Genomic DNA, 21,129 nt, shown 5'->3' on the forward strand with positions numbered 1-21,129 from the left:
TAATTTTTATGCGAATAATGTAAGTTTGAAATTTAAAACTAACACAAAATTTTCCCAAGTGCTTTTTAAAACATTTTTTTTACGATAAACAAGAACAAAATCTACGTCTCGTCAATGTTTACCAGCAATGAATACGAAAGTGTTGTTGTTTTACTCTTGATTGTATACTGTTAAGAACAACAACAACGTATTGCTAGTGTTAAGCGCATATAAGTGTATAGAAAACACACTGTCTATAGCTAAGCACATTTACAAAAACAAAAGAGTACCAAGCGCATAGGGCTTGTGCACCCTTGGTTTGGATGCTGTTGGCGTCATTGCGTTGTTATTTTTGTTTTTGTTTTTCTGTGTTATTGGTTATGTATGTTTAGATGTCTGTTGGTTTAAATGCCTTGTGTATTTAGTGTTTTATTTCGTTTAGCGTTGTTGTTCTTTTTGTTTAGCTTTTGATGTAATAATTATGTAGTCAGGAAAAAATTTAAAATTTATAAAAGATGTTTAAAATACACTATGGTGAAGGGTATATAAGATTCGGCACAGCCGAATATAGCACTCTTACTTGTTTATTTTTTGAATTGTTGCCTGATGTAATAAGTTAGACCTGGTTCACACTGGGAAACTTTTTTGGGAAACTTTTGATTTTTGTGTGTGAGAGAAAGAGAAAGAAATATCAACCATCTTTTTCTCTCACATACAAAATCAAAAGTTTCTCATCAAAAGTTTCCCAGTTTGAACCAGGTCTTAAAGGGCATTCAGACGATCACACTTTACGTACGACAAGTTTAATGAAAAAGTAAAATGAAATTCCATCCGTATATCAAAAAAGAGAATAAAAGTCGTATGATTTATATATTTTGTGATTACACGATTGGTATAAAACAACTAAAAAGGCAGATGGAAACAGCTGTTTCACTTTTTTATACGTATTTACATAAAAATACATCCCTGATCTAATGAAACCAGCTTGTTTTTTGAACTGTCAAATTTTCCATTTGTATTCTCTCTCAATGTGTGATGGTTTCATTACATATTGCGTTTAGACGATCCCATCCGTGCTCTTCTACACAAAATTTTGACAGATCATATTACTTGTGTGATCGTGTAAAGCCGGCTTTAGTGAATCCTGAATTGTTGGGTGAGCTCATAAGCAAAATGCCAGGGTATCCCACTTTGTTTTAAAGAAAATCCTCCAAGTCGACCTATATCTTTATATAAGAAGCTGAAAACCTTTAAACCAGGGACGTAACGGTTATAAGAAATATTTTTTGGTTAAGAATAACCAAAATTTTTTGTTTATATATTTTTCAAACATATTTAGCAAAATAAATTAACGGCCAGTTTTGCAACAAATGTCTATTCTTTTTATAAATAAAATATAATTTTAATTATTTCTGTTCATATTTATATGGACAAAAAAAAAAATAAAATAAATACATTTTGGTTACCTACCACAAAAAATATATTGGTTGCTAAATAACAGTTATTTATAACCAAAAAAATTATTTCTCAAATTAATTGGTAACGTAGGTTGCCGTTACCAATTAATTAGAGAAATAAATATTAAAATAAAAATTTAATATAAATCTTATACTAATGGTTAAAAATCCATAAATATGTAAAATAATATGATTTTTTGTGCAACATTTTCTTTCGATAGAAAAAATAGCACTTTTTTCGGTCCCTGCTTTAAACACATAAGGAAAACATGAGTTCTAAATAGTACTCCACTAGTAAAGTTGGAGGGTTTTAATGGTCTCCACAAGGGTATACACAGTTAAGTGCCGGTCCACACTAGGAAACTTTTGTAGAGAAACTTCTTCTTAATTCTCTTTTGAAGTTTCCTAAATGTCCACATTTAGGAAACTTGTTAATTGCATTGATTTGCTGTTGTACGAATGAGAAGAATAACAAAACAAAACAAGTTTCCGAGTACGGGAAACTCCGTACCGCGAGAGAGATGAATGATATTCTTTCTCTTTCTATCTCACGCAAAATCAAAAGTTTCCAAAAAAAAGTTTCCTAGTGTGGACCGGCACTAAGGTTTAATGATCTGCACTAGGGTTTAAACGGTTGAGTTTTAATGGTCTCCACTAGGGTTCTATAAATCGACTTTCGAATAACGAACAATCGACTTTTTGTCGAAAAAAGTCGAAAAGTCGATGTCGACTATTTTGTTCCAAAAAAGGCGATAATTCGACTATCGTCTGTGAAAAAAGTCGAAAAGTCGACTTTGTGAATAAAAGTCGAAAAGTCGAATTAGAAGTTTGGGAAAGTAAGCGCTTGGATTCGAAAGTTTCACGTCCCAAAAATGAAAAGAAAGAAATTAGATCAAAAGGCAAATATTTTTGTTGGTTACTCTGATGAGTCAAAAGGCTTGAGTTTTTTAGATAAAAAATACAAATAAAGTCGCGATTAGAAAATTCTATCAGAAAAAGTTCAAAATAATGATTCTACATTACTTAAAAATAATATACATATTGATTTTTTTCGTTTGAGGATAAACAAAATTCTAATAATGAAATACAATTCAAAGATGAAATACACAATGAATCTGGTGTACAGGAAATTAATGAAAATAATGGCGGTACAAATGATGAAGATGATTTTTTTGATACTGAAACAAGCTTGATTTCAAATTCTTCTAAAGTAGGCGTGATATCAGATGTTATAACTGTAGAACCGGAAACAATAAACGGAAACTTTGAGGAGGTCAACAAAGATTTCAAGTTATTGTTACCAAAGATCTAAGTGAACCTTAATCATTTGAAGAAGTTCTTAAAAGAAAGGATAAAGATCTATGTATGGATGGATGCTATGCGAGATGAATTAGATTCATTAGAACAAAATGGTACATGGGTATTGACAAATATGTCTGGCCAATAGGATATAAATGTTGGAACGCAAAACTTGTAAATATATTCCTAAGTATTGGCTTTTAAAGAGAACTAGCCGATTCCTTTGTTCTTAAATGTCTCAAGGATGGTGAGAGGTTGTTCATTTTAATTTATGTCGATGATATACTTGTGGCAACTAAATCTGAGGAACATCAAGAATTTGAAAAAAAAACAATTTTGAAATATCCGATTTGGGTTATATCAATTTTTATTTGGATATCAAATTTGCGTCTAAACGCAAGTAATGGAATAAACACACATTAAGAGAGAATACGAATGGAAAATTGGACAGTCTTATGGCTCTCTTAATTTTTTTAAATAATTTAAAAAACAAGCAGGTCGCATTAGATCAGGGTTGTATTTTGATGTAAACACGTTCAAAAAAGTGAAGTAGCTGATGCTATCTTACTTAGTTATTGTTTTATACCAATTGTGTAAATGCAAAAAAATGATCGTGTGAAGAGTCCCTAAACTTTAATTTTAATCGATTCTGTCATGGAATACTTACCATAAGGTGTTCTTTAAACGATAAATATGGATTGGTCTCTTGAATCGATCATTTTAAAATAGTAAAATATGTATCGTAAAATGGACTTTTTGTTAATTAATTGTCGAAATGTCGACTTTGTTACAATATATAAAACCCTAGCTAGTGATAGTTTAGCTATTATCTATATAAGACAAATATTTATCATCAGCAGCAAAATAGTCAGTTTTGTGTTTATATTAATGAATAGGGGTACTAAAATGCTGATTTTATTACGACAACTCACAAATAATTTTACTGAAATAATGCTAAATTGTATAAAAGCAATTCAAATATATTGCAAAGTTTGTAAGTAAACACATAATTTCACTGAAATTTATCATAAAAAATAATTTGAATTGCACAAAAACAAGAGTCTATTAAAATTTTACAATAGAATGACGTGTGTTATCAAGACAACGTTGTACCTCCTAATTTTTTATCATGATATTGACGTTTACACAATAGAAAATTGTCTGAAATAGATAGACATGAGTAACTAATCAAGCTATGTGACTAGATTCATGGTAAATTCTCAAATACAACTCGACATTTTAAATTTACCATATCGATATTTTTAGTACACATATGTGGTAACACTTGGCTACCTATTCAATTCATACTCACTGAATACATTTTAATAAATATTTTTACGCAAACATTTTAAGTGAAATAAAAAATCGAATGTACTCTTGCTGAAATTGAAAATATACATAGAGAAAATAACAGGAAAAGGATTTTCACCACATAGTTTCCTATATATTTTATTTAGTTGACAACGAAACTGGTAGAAAAAATCACCAACCTTGTTAAAAAAGGCAACCATTTTGTGTGGTAAGGCATTTTGTGAAAATATTTTTTGTGTATATACATACCTTTGTTGTGCATGGTTTTAGTTCTTAGAAAGTTAATTTATTTTTTTACTTCCGATTAAACGCATTTGGCAAATTAGGTAAGGTTTATTAAATGTGAAATTGTTTATTGAATAACTAATATTTTAAAATTTGAAAAATAAAAAATCGATGAAATATTTTAAAAACATATATGTATGTATGTACGTCCATATGTAAATGCATATGTGTGTACATACACATATGAAACATGTATTATCTACATCTGAGAAATATGTAATATATTAACAATTTGTATACTGAAATATTAGGCGAATGCAGTAAAATATAATTTAATTAAATAATCATAATATTTACTGTTCTACATAATAGATAAAATCCTATTGAACATATAATTACCTATAACCATCAAAATCTACATTTCAAGTTAATGCATATGTATAACTCATCTATTAATGTAGTATTGAATACCACATTTTTAATGGTAAATTTGAAAAAAATATGCGTCTGCATGCATATTATTCATAATTGTCAGCTGTTAAATATACCCAGCAGTTCAGGAGGACTTAACCTATGTGCATATATAATTATCGCAATAGGGTTACCAATAGCAATCTAATTTCGTGGTGTTTCTCTTTTCCGAACTGCTGGGTATAGAGCAAACGTACATGCATACACGTATACAACAACTTCACAATTTTAATTTTAAAATATATATACAGTGTCTCTCATAAGTATTCGAATTTAGGTATAATATGAAAAGAAACCAAATTTAATAACATATTTTGTATGCAAAATTAATAAATTAATTTGTTAAATTCACTAGACAGTCCTTAGCTTTGGTATCACGCTTTTTAAAACTTTAAAAATTCACATTTACTTAATTTAGCTTTATTTAAAAAAAGTCCATAAAATTACCTCACAAAAGTATACGAATTTTTTCTGTATTTCATATTTGACTATAGGTATTATACGAAACACAAAACATAGAATGGAATGGTTTTTTTGATAAAAATTGTTTTAAGGGGTTACTTTCAACCGAAATGATATATTTTTGACCATTTGGTCCACAATTTTGGGGTATTTGTACCATCTTTTTATATAATATCATAAATATGGAGGTTTTTGGCAATATTTGTATTTTTTTCTCAGAGATAAAACCAAAATTCGTTATTGTGATTTAATATACCTATTGGGGTATCTAAAAATAATATTTTTTATTACAATAATCTGTATTTAAACGTTCTAAGATATATTATTAGAATCATTCTTCTATCGTTCATAAAATTTATTGGAACTTGTCTTCTATATATTGTTTTAGATATCAGCTGTTATACATTTTAAGTTTTCAATATATTGTGGAAGTTTATAACTCCAAAGCATTCCTCGAAGAAACGCCATTCAATATAGTAGAATCATTCTTTTTATAACCAATGGCCTCTAGGCTGAATGTCACCATATCATTATGGTCTAACTCAAAAATATTGATATCTGTTTAAATATTATCTACTATGATCATAAGCCCAAAATTTTTTACATACAGTTTTGTTGTAATGGGCAACATAATCGGGAATGCTATGATTAGTAAAAACTAAAATATACTGTATATAATGACGTTTTGTTAAGGCATATTTTGGAGTTGTACACCGCTACGATGTCTTGAAAATTTAAAATATATTAAAGCTAATATCTACAATTATATATACTAGCCAACTTTGTCGGAAAATAACGATCCTAGTGGTACGAAAAGGGAGTTAAGATCCAGATAATTCAATTAGAAACAGAGGATCGATACCAAAAATATATCATGGAATGTTTAAAAACAAATCCTTATAACAAAGATTATTATTTTTAGATACCTGAAGGAATCTATTAAATCCCAATATTAAATATTGGTTTTATCTCTGGAAAAAGAGAAAAAATGGCAAATATGGTCAAAAATCGTAATTTTAATGATATATGAAAAGATGGTACAAATGCCCCAAAATTGTGGGCCAAATGGGCCAAAAATATATCTCTTCGGTTGATAGTAACCTCTTAAAACAATTTTAAGCAAAAGACCATTCCATTCTAATTTTTATGTTTCGTATAATATAGTCAAATATGAAATACAGAAAAAATTCGTATACTTTTGTGAGGTAATTTTATGGACTTCTTTTTAAATAAAGCTAAATTAATTTAAGTAAATGTGAATTTTTAAAGTTTAAAAAAGTGTGATATCAAAGCTAAGGACTGTCTAGAGAATTTAACAAATTAATTTATTAATTTTGCATACAAAATATGTTATAAAATTTAGTTTCTTTTATTGGCGAACTATCCATGAGGGGAGCGTCACCTCTCAAATACATAAAATACAAAAATACTTTTATCTTGGAAGCTTAGAATCTTAAATTTTTGCTCGAATAACTTCACCATCCATGTTAACATTTTGGGTAATAAATTGGCGAACTACCCATGAGGGGAGCGGCACCTCCCATTTTAATTTAATACAAAAAATTCGTTTTTTTTAGATAATATAATTGATACAGAGTCCTTAAATTTTTTCGGATCCACTTTAGTGTCAATATGATTATTTAGGATAAGATGTGGAAGGACTAGCGTTAGGGGGCGTGCCTCCTTCCATACCAATTAAATGCAAAAATTCGTTTATATTGGAAACTATTACAGTAAGAATCTTATATACATATACAACTTAGTTCTTAAAATTTTGCACGAAGAACTTTAATATTTATCTAAACATTTTTAAGAAAAAAGATCAAACATCTTCATCTGAGGGCTCTTGGAGCGCCAATATGAATAAAAAAAGGAAAAATTCATATCCATACATATCCGAGAAACAGTTAGAGATAGAATCATTAAATTTCACTTGATGAATTTTGACATTCATCTGAACATTTAGAGTATAACGAGCGAACTTTTAATGGGGACTATGAATAAAATACAAAATATTGTTTATCTAGGAAAATATGGAACTAGATTCATCAAATTTTGCTTATATTATTTTAATATTCATCTGAACATTTTGAGGATAAAGGGCGGAATTTAATCTGGGGAGCTTGAAGCCGCAAGATGAATTAAATTGAAAAAAATAGTTATCTAAGAAACAATAACGGGCGGGATTTCAGTAGGGGCTTGGCAAAATTTCGTATATCTTGAAAACTGTTAGATAATTAAAATTTTTCATAGATAGATAGAAATTGGCGAACTTGCAATAGTTTGCTTGGCAACTCTCATATGTAATATATTGTTAATCTGGAAAACTATCGTTGTTGTAATTTTCAAAATCGTTAAGTGGGTTTTTTATTTATACTAGAGGGTAAAACAAATATTGTATATCCCAAGGCATTAGAATAAGAATTATTCTTTAAGACTACAGGTATATATTAAATATTAACAAGTAAGAAGTAAATATATCATTAATGTATTATTTTAGAATTTAAATGAAATATATTGTCATCAAGAGAAATTATAATAAACCTTTAAGAAAAATTTTATAATTTAGTAACTAATTAAATATTTTTTTGATTATTATGTGTTTAATTTCGATAGGGGTAGCGAAGCACAATATAACTTCATAATATAATATATCTCATATATTAGGAAGTTATTGCGAAAAGTAAATATAAAAAAGAAACGTTATTCCATTACAATATTATTTGAATATTTTATAAATTATTTTTTTTTAATTTTTCATTAGAACTAAACATTTTATAAAAAAGTTATAAACGCTTAATGCAATGTTTCAAAATGATACCCATTAGGGCGTCTCAAAAAAGTTTCACTTTTCCCGGATTGTAGTTATAAAACATCGTGATCAATATTCAATTAGCTCAGATTGATTGATTGGGAAAATTAAATTTTAGACCATAAAGTATACATATATTCAAACCCCTAAAGTTTACCAAGTAACACATTTATGGGTGGTTTTAAACATGAATACATTTTTAATGCAAGAATACAAAAACAAACTATGTTTTTTGATCTAAATGAAAAACATTTTGGAAGTCCAATAATCGAAAAATATAAAGCTTTAAGTAATTTTCAAAGAAGTGGTATTATTCATAATAGATCTTGGCAAAAAGGGTGAAGCCTAATAAATTGTAGAATGGAATCGTTGTCCAAAGGTTGTAGGTAAACATATTACCCCAAGATATGTTCTCATATTCCCAACAAACAAATATGATACAATGGCGGTGTAGCCATATGAAAACATTATTGACTTTAAAATGATGGAAGCTCGTTCCATAGGAAGTGGGCAATCACTAAACTGATTGCTAAACACATCATGAATAGAAGTTGTGTTGCATCTTTTAAGGGTTTCTGAATAATATTAAATTAAAATTTTAAATAAAATCTTGACAGAAATAACTGATGTTGTATTGCTACATATTAATTAATAATATTTTCTGTGGAGGACCTTTCTTTTTTGTTTTTATTTTTAAAATATTTGAACGCAACTGTGTATATGTATATTTACATATTTATATCCTCATATATGTATATATGTATGTGCACATTTTGATGGCTGTAAATAGTCATAAATAAACTCTCTAAATCAGCACTTCTTCAATCATTTTTATAAAAAATAAAACATTCCATTATATAAAAAATAATAAATTTTATCATGATACAACCATAAGATGGGGGTATATTGGTTTTGTCATTCCCTTTGTAACACATCGAAATATTAACCAAAGACCCACAAAAGAATATATATATATTCTGGGTCCTTATTGAATTCTAAGACAATATAGCAATGTCTGTCTGATAGGTTTTACTATTAAACAATGTGTTTATTTAATAAAAAATAAATCGCGCTGATATAAACATATTTTTCAATTTAAATTAGTTTTTGCTTCTATTAAATTTATAAAATTCAGATCAGATAGGGACGTTAACGTTTTAGGTGATTATATTTTTGCTGAATCTTAAATCTTGAGCTAGACAATACCAGAGATGGACAACTCTTAAAAACGAAACTCACTATCATATTGAATATACATATTTTATGTCCCTATTATGATTTACAAATCAACTCAGTTGAGTTGAAATTAACACAACTCATTTTTTGTATTATCCCAATAAACATCGATTCAAACCTGTGAATATTTTTGAAAATTTTCTACTAAATAATGTATTTTCCAAATTGTTTTCAAATTTTAAAGTTTAGCCCAAAGAATAAATAAGAAGTGAAACGCTGTCAAAAAGTACCTAAGTCTACTGTCAGTCGGTACCTAACTCTAAGAATGAATTAGTTGAATTCTCAAGCCAACATAGTTGCAAAAAATCGGATTTAAAAATTTAAAAAAAAAAATTATTTCATTTGAATTTATATTTTAGAAGATTTCTTTAAATATTTTGCAACATAATTTATCTATAAACAATTTATATGAACGTATCTTTGCTTTTTAATCTGCAATATTGAAATAATAATTAAGTTAGTTGAAATATTTTTTTCTTGTACCATACGAAAAATTACAACATTGTTCTTTTTTCGTTTTAATTTCAACAACAAAAATTAAATGTCAAAAAAATAAAAAATATTTTTTTTCGTTTGTAAAAAATTAAATCTTTTCGGGCTATTAAATATATTTAAAGTGTACAAAAAAATAATAAAATATAACGTTAAGTGATAAAAAATATTTTCAAGTTCTATAAGCCACGAATTTTCGCGACAAAGTTTTGAAGTTTGGAGAGAGAGTAAGTTTCTTACATATGTGTTGGAGTTACACAGAACTCGTCTGTGAGAAGAGCGTAACGTTGTTGTTGTAAAAAAATGACAGCGTTTCACTTCTTAGTGTTCAGTGGATTAGCCTTTGAAATAAACATGATAATTTCCAAAAACGTTTAAAAAAATATAATGTGTGATATTTATAAAATTTTCAAAGTTTTGTTTGAATTGAACTTAGAAAAGTTTCTTTCAAAAAATAAATTATTTTAGAAAAATAAAAAAAGAACATTTTTTCTACAGCAAGGGAGCGAAAAAACGTTAAATATAGGAGAAATAATCGGAGATATAAAAGAAAAATATGCTAAAATAAATGTATGAATGTTTTATTTTCAGGTGATGTAAAAAAATATATGAATTTTGCAATAGTTAGCATTATAATTAGGGTTTGAAATATGTATGAAAATAATAATAAAGAATACTTGAAATACGTTTGAAAATTTTTTTAGTTTCAAGCTTACCTCTAGCCTTTTTTTAAATTTTAAATACATTTGAAAAATACGTTTGATTTCTAACTGCCTTTTTGTTTGAGAAGGCCATAATTTTCCATTTGAAAACAAAATTTTTCAAATTTGTTCTCAAAGGCTATGTATGAAATTTGAATTGGGTTTCAAATACATATTTACATCATTTCAAAGGTTTTTGCTTATTGGGATGTATCAACTAATTTTAGTTGTAATTGTGTTAATGTTGCCAATCTTAAATAGTTATTTTGTCACAATCTTAAGTGAAAAATTTATTAAATTGTATTTTTCGTAAATGACAAAGGTATTGAACAACTTTCTATTGTAAATTCGTCTGAAATCAATGATTTATAAAATTTTGTTATCGATAATACCAAATAGCAAAATATCAACTAAGGAAGAGTTGAGTAAATAATAAAAGGGACATGATGAAATTAAAATTATCAGCTTATGTGACACATGTAACGTTGTTGAGTGTGTTAGTCATTTCATTTTCCCTTGTGCGAAAATTTTATGACATTCGTTGGAAACACAAAGTTTTTGAAAATTATACAAGTCTTTTTGACTTGCTCAGACACTATGAAAGGAAAGATTTTCAAGAATTTATTAAATTTATTAAAGAGTGTAACAATAATACGCTATTTTAATCTAAATTGTTATTTTGTTTTTAATTTCATAATTTTGTTTTGTTTATAATTTTATTTTTAATTGTAATTTTTGTTTTAAATGTTTATTTTATAATTGTTTTTGATTTTTTATTTTGATTGATTTCAATTTTGATTTAAAATTTTATTTTAGTTTTTTTTAATTATTTTTAGTTAAAATTAAGTATGCTTAAGCTAAATTATATGAGAGTAATTACCATATTTTTTCCAAATTATTTAGAACACAACTTTTGCAGAAGTAATCTGTGGAAGTAGGTATTTTAGTAGGATTCTATAACATCCCATTGACATCTGGGACTTTTAACTTCGTGTACATTAATTACACTAGTGGGACAACCTGGCAAATTGTGTTTGAGAGCGTCGAGAAAAAAAGAATAAAGAAAAAGCAAATACACAAATATAACAAATATACATACATAAAATAATGATCCGAAAAATAGAACAACCTCTTCTTTCAAAGATTCCTTTAACTTAAAATCTCTTCAAATAAGAAGTTTAAAGTATGGGCTATAGGCAAATTGTTGTAATAGTTCTTTGCTTCAAGAAAATAGTATAAAATTTAGAAATACATAATTATCAAGGACCTAAAATATTTGTTATCAAAATTTTAGAAATCAAAAAATACCCTCTTTTAAGAAATATAATTAAAAGTTACACAATAACTGTTTAAGGCAACATAAAAAATAAATGATGTTCATAACTGTTATTTAATTTATATTTTATATTTTATTGTTTTGAAATATATTTTTTTTCCTTAAAAAAAACATACAAGTACTGACTTATTTATTTTATATCAATAAGTAATATAAAAAGACAAAGTATTTATTGAAATATATTAATTATGTACATGGTATAAAGAAAACAAGGTAACTCCGTTTTCTCTCAATGAAAAGTTTTTTGACGTAAATAAGAATTATTGTAATGTATTTTTTGTAAACAATTAAAGAAAGACAGCGCAAGATATGTGCATTATGACATTCGTAGAAAGCATAAGGTTTTTGACAAGTATATATGTCTTTCTGATTTGCTCAAAAATTATCAAAAGGAGGATTTTCATGATTTAATTAATTTTATTAAAGAGTGTAACATTGATAAACTACTTTAATTTAGATTGTAGTTTTGTGTTTGAATTAAATTGAATTTGATCTTAATTTTGTTTCTACTTTTGTTTTTTTTTATTTTTATTACTTTATTTTGATATTAATTTTTGATTTAAATTTTTGATTTTAATTTTGATTTTAATTTTGATTTTGATTTTAATTTTGACTTTAATTTTGATTCTTATTTTGAACTTTGAATTTTTATTTTAAATAAAAGAAAAAATCTTTCTTTTTTTTTGTTTATGTTTTCAATTTTGATTTTAAATTAGATTACATTCTTGTTTTTTACATTTTTATAGTCGTAAACCTCATAGTTTTTTAACTTTAAGTTAGATTTAAGTACGCTTAAGTTTAATCATATAATGAAATTATCATAAATTCTTTCCAAATTATTTAGAACACAACCCCTCACTTTTGCAGAAGTACTCTGTGGAAGTAGGTGTTTATTAACACCCAACGGTTTCTACAAAATCTCATAAATTTCTGAGATTGTTAATTTCGCGTTTTTGAACTACGCTAGTGGGATAACCTGGCAAATTGTGTGTTGTGTACACCGCCATATAATCTTCAAGTCAAAAAAAAAAAAAAAAAAAAGATATGTGCATCCGAGATGAAGTAATAAAATTATGTTTTTAGGGAGAATGGCCCGCACTACTTACAAGCAAATTTGAAACCAGCGAGATCCTACCACAAGGACCTTTTAACTTTTTTATTACTTTCTTTGCTATTAGAATTTTATGTTGATTAATATTTTAATTTAGTTTGAAAAATAGTTTCCATTTTATATATTTAAATTGAAAAAAATAAAAAGTAAACAAAAAACTCGGATTTATAAAGAAAATATGGTAGCATATAAAATAATAAATCGCTTAAACGTCAAAAGTTTAATATGGCTACGGAAAGAGAGAACGGTTATACCTTTATTTTTTCTACTATGGTTATGAGATATATTTTTCTTTGTCTTATAAAATATAAATGAAAAAAAAAAAATAAAAATTGAAATGAAATAGTTATGGATAAGAAAAAAATAAAACTTCTACTGTAATAAATACTATTTAAGAAATATATCATAAAACTTGGAAAATATAAAAAAAATATCACATCTTTTTGAGGGCACGATAGTAGAAATCTTGTTAAGAAGTTGTATTTCTCATATTCTTAACAAGAAAAATACCATTACAATATATTTTTAAAATATTATAAATATATTTTTTACATCTGACCACTGCATACTTCGATTTCTGCTCGATGGGAAATTTTAAATGTTTTTGAGAAATTTTATTTTTTCCTTCGGGATCTTAAAGTACAATAAAAAACGTTTCTATTAATTTTGTCCTTTAAATTATTTAAAAAAATCTTAATCTTGAGTTAAAAATGTATTTTTGATAAATATCCCACTCGCATCCCAATATGGGACTATAAAGCCCTTAAAAGCCGTATAAGCATTCATCTGAGCAAAAAGTATATTTTTTAAAGTTAAAAAATAAAAAATTAAATGAAAAAATTAAAACAGTGACGAAATAGCTATCTGGTAGGTGAAAAGTTACACTCATTTGAATAAAACCATGTATGACCGAAATGTCCAATTTTGACATCCTCTAAGTCCGACTGTTCTTGACCGAAAAGCTGAATTTGTTTTTAGTCTACTTGGGTCACCTGACATGAAAATGCCCATACATGAATTTAGTACTTTTTTAAATTCGAGGACTTTATGGAATTTTCGCGCTCTTCAAAATCTACTTTTTGAACTTTATATAATATTGAACCTAGAAACACCAAATGAGAATTTATAAATAGGAACTTTTCTGTACTTTTGCATTCTTCAAAATGTACTTTTAATAATATTGAATCTTGAAACACATCTCGATCGCAATGGTTTCAACTCCGTATTATTATTTCGATCGATTTTGTAGCTTCTCCAAATTTCGAATTATGTAGTTAGTTTAAAAAAAAATTAAATTTGACAAAAATATAATGTGATTTAGTTTCCATAATAAAGCATTTAAGTTGATTTGTACCTTGCCTCAGATATACTTAAGCTATTTATTTTTGAAAAAAGTTTTAAAGGGGCTAGGGTCAATGAGGCCCTTTAATTATGAAGTTCATGAGGGTCATCCAGGCTAGGATGGAACTTGGTTTCGCAGCTTTTTGTTGAAATACGAGTATATTAAACATAATTATGAACTACCAGACGAGATCAATAAATATAGTTTGATTACAAAGTTTACAAGTCCTATTCGGGGATTCAGTTGTGAGGGCTAAGTGAAATAATAGACCGATCTTAACCATTTTCAATACATGTAGTTTGATTACAAAGTTTACAAGACCAATTCGGGGGTTCAGTTGTATGGGGGCTACCGATCTTCAAAATTGCAAATTGTAGTTTGATTACAAGATTTAGATGGACGGACCGACAGATATAGCTAAATCGACTCAGAAAATGATTCTGATTCCGATTGGTATACTTTAAGGTGACTATAAGACCATTATTATTGTGCGTTACAAACATCATCAATTCTATTTTAAAAACTAAAAGTGGTTTCATTCCAAAAGAATTTTCGTTTTCTTTTTCTGAAGAAGGAAAAATACAAAAATAATTCCACTTGTTGTCGGAATGGAATTCTATGTTACTTTTTCGTTTTCAAAGTGGTATTTTTTTATTTTTATAACGTACACCACTTTAAACGAATTAATTCATTCAACTCACCAAAAACATTCACTGTTGTCCGAAACAGTTTATTATGTGTAGAAATTTCAGGCTAACTAAAAAAACAAAGTTTTCTCTCACAGGAATCAAGTAGGTTAAAAATCATTACAATCGATCCAAAATGTGTCAATGCTATATATTTTCGGAAATAATTTTATCGATAATAAATTGAAGTATCCAACGTAGATTTTTTTCAGTTCATAATTGGGTATATCATCAATATAAGCTGTATAACCAAAAATTACTTTAATGTGCATAACTAATTAACAATTTTTTATCACTCCACAAAACATTTTTTTGCTCAGATCATATTTAAGATAATTACGTAAAAGCACACATTTTATTACTAAATAAACATAAAATGCCCTTATGAGACTGTCATTAGATTGTGTTGGGTACCAGGGCACTGTAATGTGCATGGTAATGAGTTTGCGACGAACTAGCTAGATTAGGTTCGAACCATTTGTCACTATAATAGGTTGATATTTGAAAGAATACGAGATATCATTAACCAGTCCTGGAATAGTAGATTGGATTGCAAAATATCAAAGGCCATGTGGTCAAAACATGATATGTATGCTACCAAAATACTTATATAATTCTGTTAGTTAGAATCCCTAAACTTGACACTGCTCTGTTAGAACCTTTTTCAGTAAGTGGGACAGTAGTGTACCGGACTATTGCAGGTTATGCGAAGATGAGGAGGAAGTAGAGACGATCGAGTATATTATTTGCAAATGTCCTAGAATACAGAACCTCAGGCAGAAATGGCTAGGGAATAGGTTCCATGGCTAACTGGGGGAAATTGCGGGACTTAACCCTCGCAGTCTACTAAGTTTTGTCAAGGGAATTAGTAACTTCTTTAACTGGGCTCTGGGTTTTCTTTATTATATATAATTAAAAATTAATTTATCTGTATTTTCATTATTGTGTTGTGGTAGTGTTTTGGCTTCTCTATTTTTGAATCCTCACTTCTTGAAGGGAATCACAATGGACCTTATGGTCTCCGAGTGGACATACACCGTTTCTACGGTGTATAACCGTAGAAAATTTATTTTCTTTAAAAAGCACCAATTTTGGACACCATTCCTAAAAGCCATTGAATGAATAAAATATGCTAAAAAATATTCTATGGGGGGACTGTTTTTACCCTTACAGCTTTATAAAGTCCCTATTAATTATTTTTGTGTATAATTAGATTAATAGATTTTTATTGGAAGGATTTTTATTTATCTTTTAGAAGATTAACAGTTTTATAACTCTTTCACCTCCTTAACGTTCGAGTTTCCAAAAATCCTTTCTTAGAGAATCTATACAATGCCAATGTAACTAAAATTTCAAGATTATAGAATTAACAGTTAGCGCAGGGCGATGTTGAATCAGTCTGTCAATCAGTCACACAAGGCTTTTATATATATACATATACGTATATAGTTTATTTATAAGTATGTATATAAGTATAAATATAAGTCCATATTATTTTTCAAAATACTTTTTGTGAAATTGTAATTTATTTTTATTCTTCCTTTTAGTTTTTATTATATAAATAAATTGGTGGATACTCCAATATGGATAAATTTAATCCGATGAAGATTCGGTCTGATGCCACTGTGGGCGGAAAGTACAGATTAAGTCGAAAAATAGGTAATTACAAATGAAAAAATTGTTAATAAACTAAGCACTTATCACCTTTTAACTTTAGGAAGTGGCTCCTTCGGAGATATTTATCTCGGTATAAGTATTCAGAGTGGAGAAGAAGTTGCTATTAAAATGGAAAGTACTTCAGCTCGCCACCCACAGCTGCAGTACGAAGCAAAATTGTATCGTATTCTTAATGGTGGTGTAGGAATACCTAGAATTCGTCATCATGGCAAGGAAAAAAATTTTAATATTCTTGTTATGGATCTTCTTGGGCCATCATTGGAAGACTTGTTCAATTTCTGCACTCGCCACTTTACTATTAAAACTGTATTAATGTTGGTTGATCAGATGATTGGACGTTTAGAATATATTCATATGAAATGTTTTATACATCGGGATATTAAGCCGGATAATTTTCTAATGGGTATTGGTCGTCATTGTAACAAGTTGTTTTTAATTGATTTTGGTTTGGCTAAAAAGTACCGAGATCCTACAACCCGACTTCACATTCAATACCGCGAGGATAAAAATTTGACTGGAACAGCTCGTTATGCATCTATCAATGCGCATTTAGGCATTGAACAGTCTAGAAGAGATGATATGGAATCATTGGGATATGTTATGATGTATTTCAATCGCGGTGTTTTGCCGTGGCAAGGAATGAAAGCCAACAACAAGACCCAAAAATATGAAAAAATTTCTGAAAAAAAGATGTCAACTCCCATAGAAGTTTTATGCAAAGGATTTCCAGCAGAATTTTCCATGTATTTGAATTATTGTCGCAGTTTAAGATTCGATGAGCAGCCAGATTATATGTATCTGAGACAACTTTTCAGGTGAGTTAAAATAAATTTTCTTATTATGACACTAAAGGCGGGTTTCTTACTCATCAGTTAAACTAGGCTTAACTTGCTGTTAGATTAAACTCGGAACAAATTTAGACGGACTTTAACCGATGATTGTGTTTTTCAGTTTTAAATTTAAGCTCAGTTAACTTTGTTAGTAATGCCAAGTTTTCACTCAAAAACATGAACAATGAACAGCTGTTTTTTGAAACAACACTTTTGTAAAATGGAAAATTTTGGAAAAATGTTAAACATTTTAAACAATAATTAATAAAACGAAACAAATCAGAAAATTGCAATTTACTTAAAATATTATGTTTATGTTCTTCCGAAATCATTGTTTTATTGTTTTTGTTAATTGTGATTTCTCACTTATAACTTTAGTTTTATTGGCCAATTACACTCAGTTAAACTAAGATAATAAGTAACTTTACTGATAACTGAAAAACACTAAACATATATTAAACCTGGTGTAACCAAAGAATGAAGATTATCTTTATCAGAAAAACTCGCCCTAAGTCTATGTCGATCCCAACACATACATAATTGTATTCAATTAACGACGAGTTTTTGTCTACAGAAAAATTTAAAACTACTTTATTTTTAATTTTTATTTATATGTATATTTCTTTATATATTATCTATTGATTAAATAGCTCAGCAATATACATATATTCCATATATACTTAAACATTTTGTTAAGTAAATTAAAAGTACTTACATAGATAGTATTGTTTTGGAGGAAAAAAACTTTTTTAACAACTTCTATAAAAATTTACTTATAAGTGACAACTAAGTGGATTTTAGGGGTATATTATTTTAATTCAGATTAGTTTAACGTTGAAGCCAATGATTTTTGTGTGAAATTATCACCCTTGGAACTGTGAAGTCGACACTCATTCTATAGGACAGTTCTAAAACTAGTTATTTAATTAATGATTTTAGTTCGAATATGCGACCATAAGAACTAGCTTTAGAGAACATATACTAGGTTTATATCAAAAATTAGGGCCTAGTATTAGGCCCTTCTAATAATGAAATCTTTCTCTCGGGTCATTTTGGTGCAAAATATTCCGCGGGAATTCGAAAACTCACACGCACTGGTTGGATGAAAATTAAAACACTTGATTTTCAGCATTTTTATTTAGTTTTTGAATTCTTCCACATATTTGGAAAACTTTTAACCATATAAAAGGGCTCGGTTAAATAAATAAAAAATAAAAGCAAAGTAACAAATTGTATATAAAAATACATAGAAAAATACCCATACCAAATGAAACAATTTTTCATTAATGAAAAATAATTTCCAAAAATAAATAATTATTTTTAACAACAAAAATTACTAGTAAAAATTTTGTGTGTAGCAGTGCTGACACATAACGCATAAAATTTTTTTCATGTACTTTTTATAAGCATGCGGTAACAAAATTATGTTGCCGTCGCAAAATCTAAATAAAAATGAAATTTGTGCTTCTTCTTTTTCAATGATTGCTGGTATAAATTACCAGCACATAAAAAATTTTTGATCAAAATTGTATGTGGCTATTAAGAAACTATTTCTTTCACCCGCAGTATTTCTAAATGTTGTTAGTTGTTTTTTTTTATCTACAATAAACATGCTTATAACATTAATGTCTTTTGCAACAATATTATACCCCCTGAAAGATTTAATATTATTTTCGCTAAAAGTTTTTTTGTTTTGAATAGTTTGTGGTATTAATTAAATACATAATTTGTACAATTTCAGAATTCTCTTCCGTACTCTTAATCATCAGTACGATTATATATATGATTGGACAATGTTGAAGCAGAAAACCCATCAAAGTCAACCAAATCCGGCACTTTTATTGGGACAAGCTGAAACTCGTAACGACAGAGAACGTGAAAGAGAGAAGGAAAAGGAGAAAGCGAGTGGAAAAACTATGCTCTCTGAATAAATGTGAAATAATTAAATATTTTGGTTAACGCTAAATATAGTTGAAATGTATGAACTCATGTAAAATTCAACATTAAAAACAAATTTTACTTTACTTTTAAAAAATGTGCTGCAAAAAAATTTTGCATCATTTACTAAAAATATAATATTACGATAATTATTAATATTAATAATTTTGAATTATGTCAATAAATGCTAACTGTGTTGGAGTTAAATAACAAATATAAAACACACATTAGTTTATATTTTAAACAACTACAGAATGTATCAACAATTACTAACAAATATATACATATATAGTACAGTAAAGGTTTAATTTTTGCACGAAATAATCAGCATCTAATAAAAACGCTAGAACTCTAATTTCGTTTTTTTGTTTTGTTTGTGTTTGTAATCCTACTTATTTATACAAAATTTAAAGTTTATTTTACACAAATAATAGTTATTGGTAATATTTAATTTATTTTATATTATATGTACATATGTATATCACCACCTAAAATGCAAAATATCCTAACAGCAAAAAATTAAATTGATTTTTTATTGAGTACACTACAATTTACAGACTCATATCTAAAACAATCACACATGTAAGGAATAACGGGTGAAATTTTTGTTTTTGCTCTATTATAAAAAGAATAATATTTTTAACTTTATCAATTTTTTTCCGTGGGAAAACCCGACAAGTGTTCTGTTATAACAAATGATCGAACTAGATCTATTTTTCTCAAATAAAATGGAGAAGTAATGTAGACTTGAACAGTTAAAATCTAAAAGAAAATACTCCTAAAAACATTCAAGGAAGAATTGAGAAGTTTGCAGCAAACTTATGTAATAAATCATTTATTCACCCCTATTTATTTCGATTACATTTCCGCGTTTACGCAACGATCGTAAATTTGTATTCCAAAAAACGGAACCGTTAGAAAAAGAGGAAGCAATTCCATTTTATTTCAATGCGTTAGTATTGTGTGTATTCTGCATTACGAACGTAACTACGTTTTTGTAAGTTGTTATTTTAGTGTTTTACCATTTTTCAAAATATATGAAAGGTTTTATGGACAGATCAATAAACTGATCCTGCTTTTGTTTGCAAATCCTTAAACTAACCCTTGCGGACGTGGTTTTATGTACAGATCCACACCAATGACATGATTTTTTAACAGATCCATCAACTGTTTTATAAAATTGTTTTTTTTTTAATATGGGGAATGACCATATATGACCCATCTAAAAACCGTATATTATGCCAATGGAACCTACGGGCTCGTATGATTTTTTCCTTTAAGTACCTTTGAACTGACTTCCGGACATAAAACAAAAACTACTTATTCCGATCTATAAAAAGTCAGGTCAGCGATCTGAAATCCGTTGTATTGTTCTAATATTGCTCCGGAAACATCTTCGATTGGCGTTTTAATTGTACTCATTTCCGAAACCTTAGTCGAAATAATAATCTTTTTTGACTGAATCAAAAATCGACAGTAGGAGTCCTGATTATAGTTGGTAACGGGCAGTCCCGTTCGACAGACTCGCTACTTTTTTTGTTAGACCAGCACTCTAAAGATAACCGCAATTTATGGGAAGCATTGTGTTAGATCTAGGAACATATTTTGTGGGAAAGAGAATAGAGGGAGTAGTGTTTGTGATAATTTGATATATCAAAAGTGGCAGGGAATACCTCTGCACATACGAACAGTGCGGCTGAAGAATTAATTTTTCCTGTAGTGTGTTGTGCGGTCCACTGGCCAATCTACCACAAATGGGTGTGT

General features: G+C 27.9%; 1 protein-coding gene across 2 annotated transcripts; it reads left to right on the forward strand.

The window, feature by feature from the left end:
• The first annotated feature begins 4,011 nt into the window (after positions 1-4,011).
• Positions 4,012-19,720, forward strand: LOC111690797 (casein kinase I). 2 transcript variants are annotated; one of them, XM_023453360.2, is made up of 4 exons: positions 4,012-4,254; positions 16,468-16,579; positions 16,638-17,412; positions 19,169-19,720. In XM_023453360.2, exons 2-4 carry the CDS (start codon positions 16,504-16,506, stop codon positions 19,356-19,358), a joined length of 1,041 nt encoding a protein of 346 aa, XP_023309128.1. In that variant the 5' UTR covers positions 4,012-4,254; positions 16,468-16,503; the 3' UTR covers positions 19,359-19,720. The 2 variants fall into 2 exon arrangements, with proteins under 2 accessions (XP_023309128.1, XP_023309129.1); XM_023453361.2 differs by having other exon boundaries at positions 4,245-4,372.
• The last annotated feature ends 1,409 nt before the right edge of the window (positions 19,721-21,129 follow it).

This window comes from Lucilia cuprina, chromosome 3 (genome assembly GCF_022045245.1).
Source record: "Lucilia cuprina isolate Lc7/37 chromosome 3, ASM2204524v1, whole genome shotgun sequence".
In the NCBI taxonomy this organism is placed as follows: domain Eukaryota; kingdom Metazoa; phylum Arthropoda; class Insecta; order Diptera; family Calliphoridae; genus Lucilia; species Lucilia cuprina.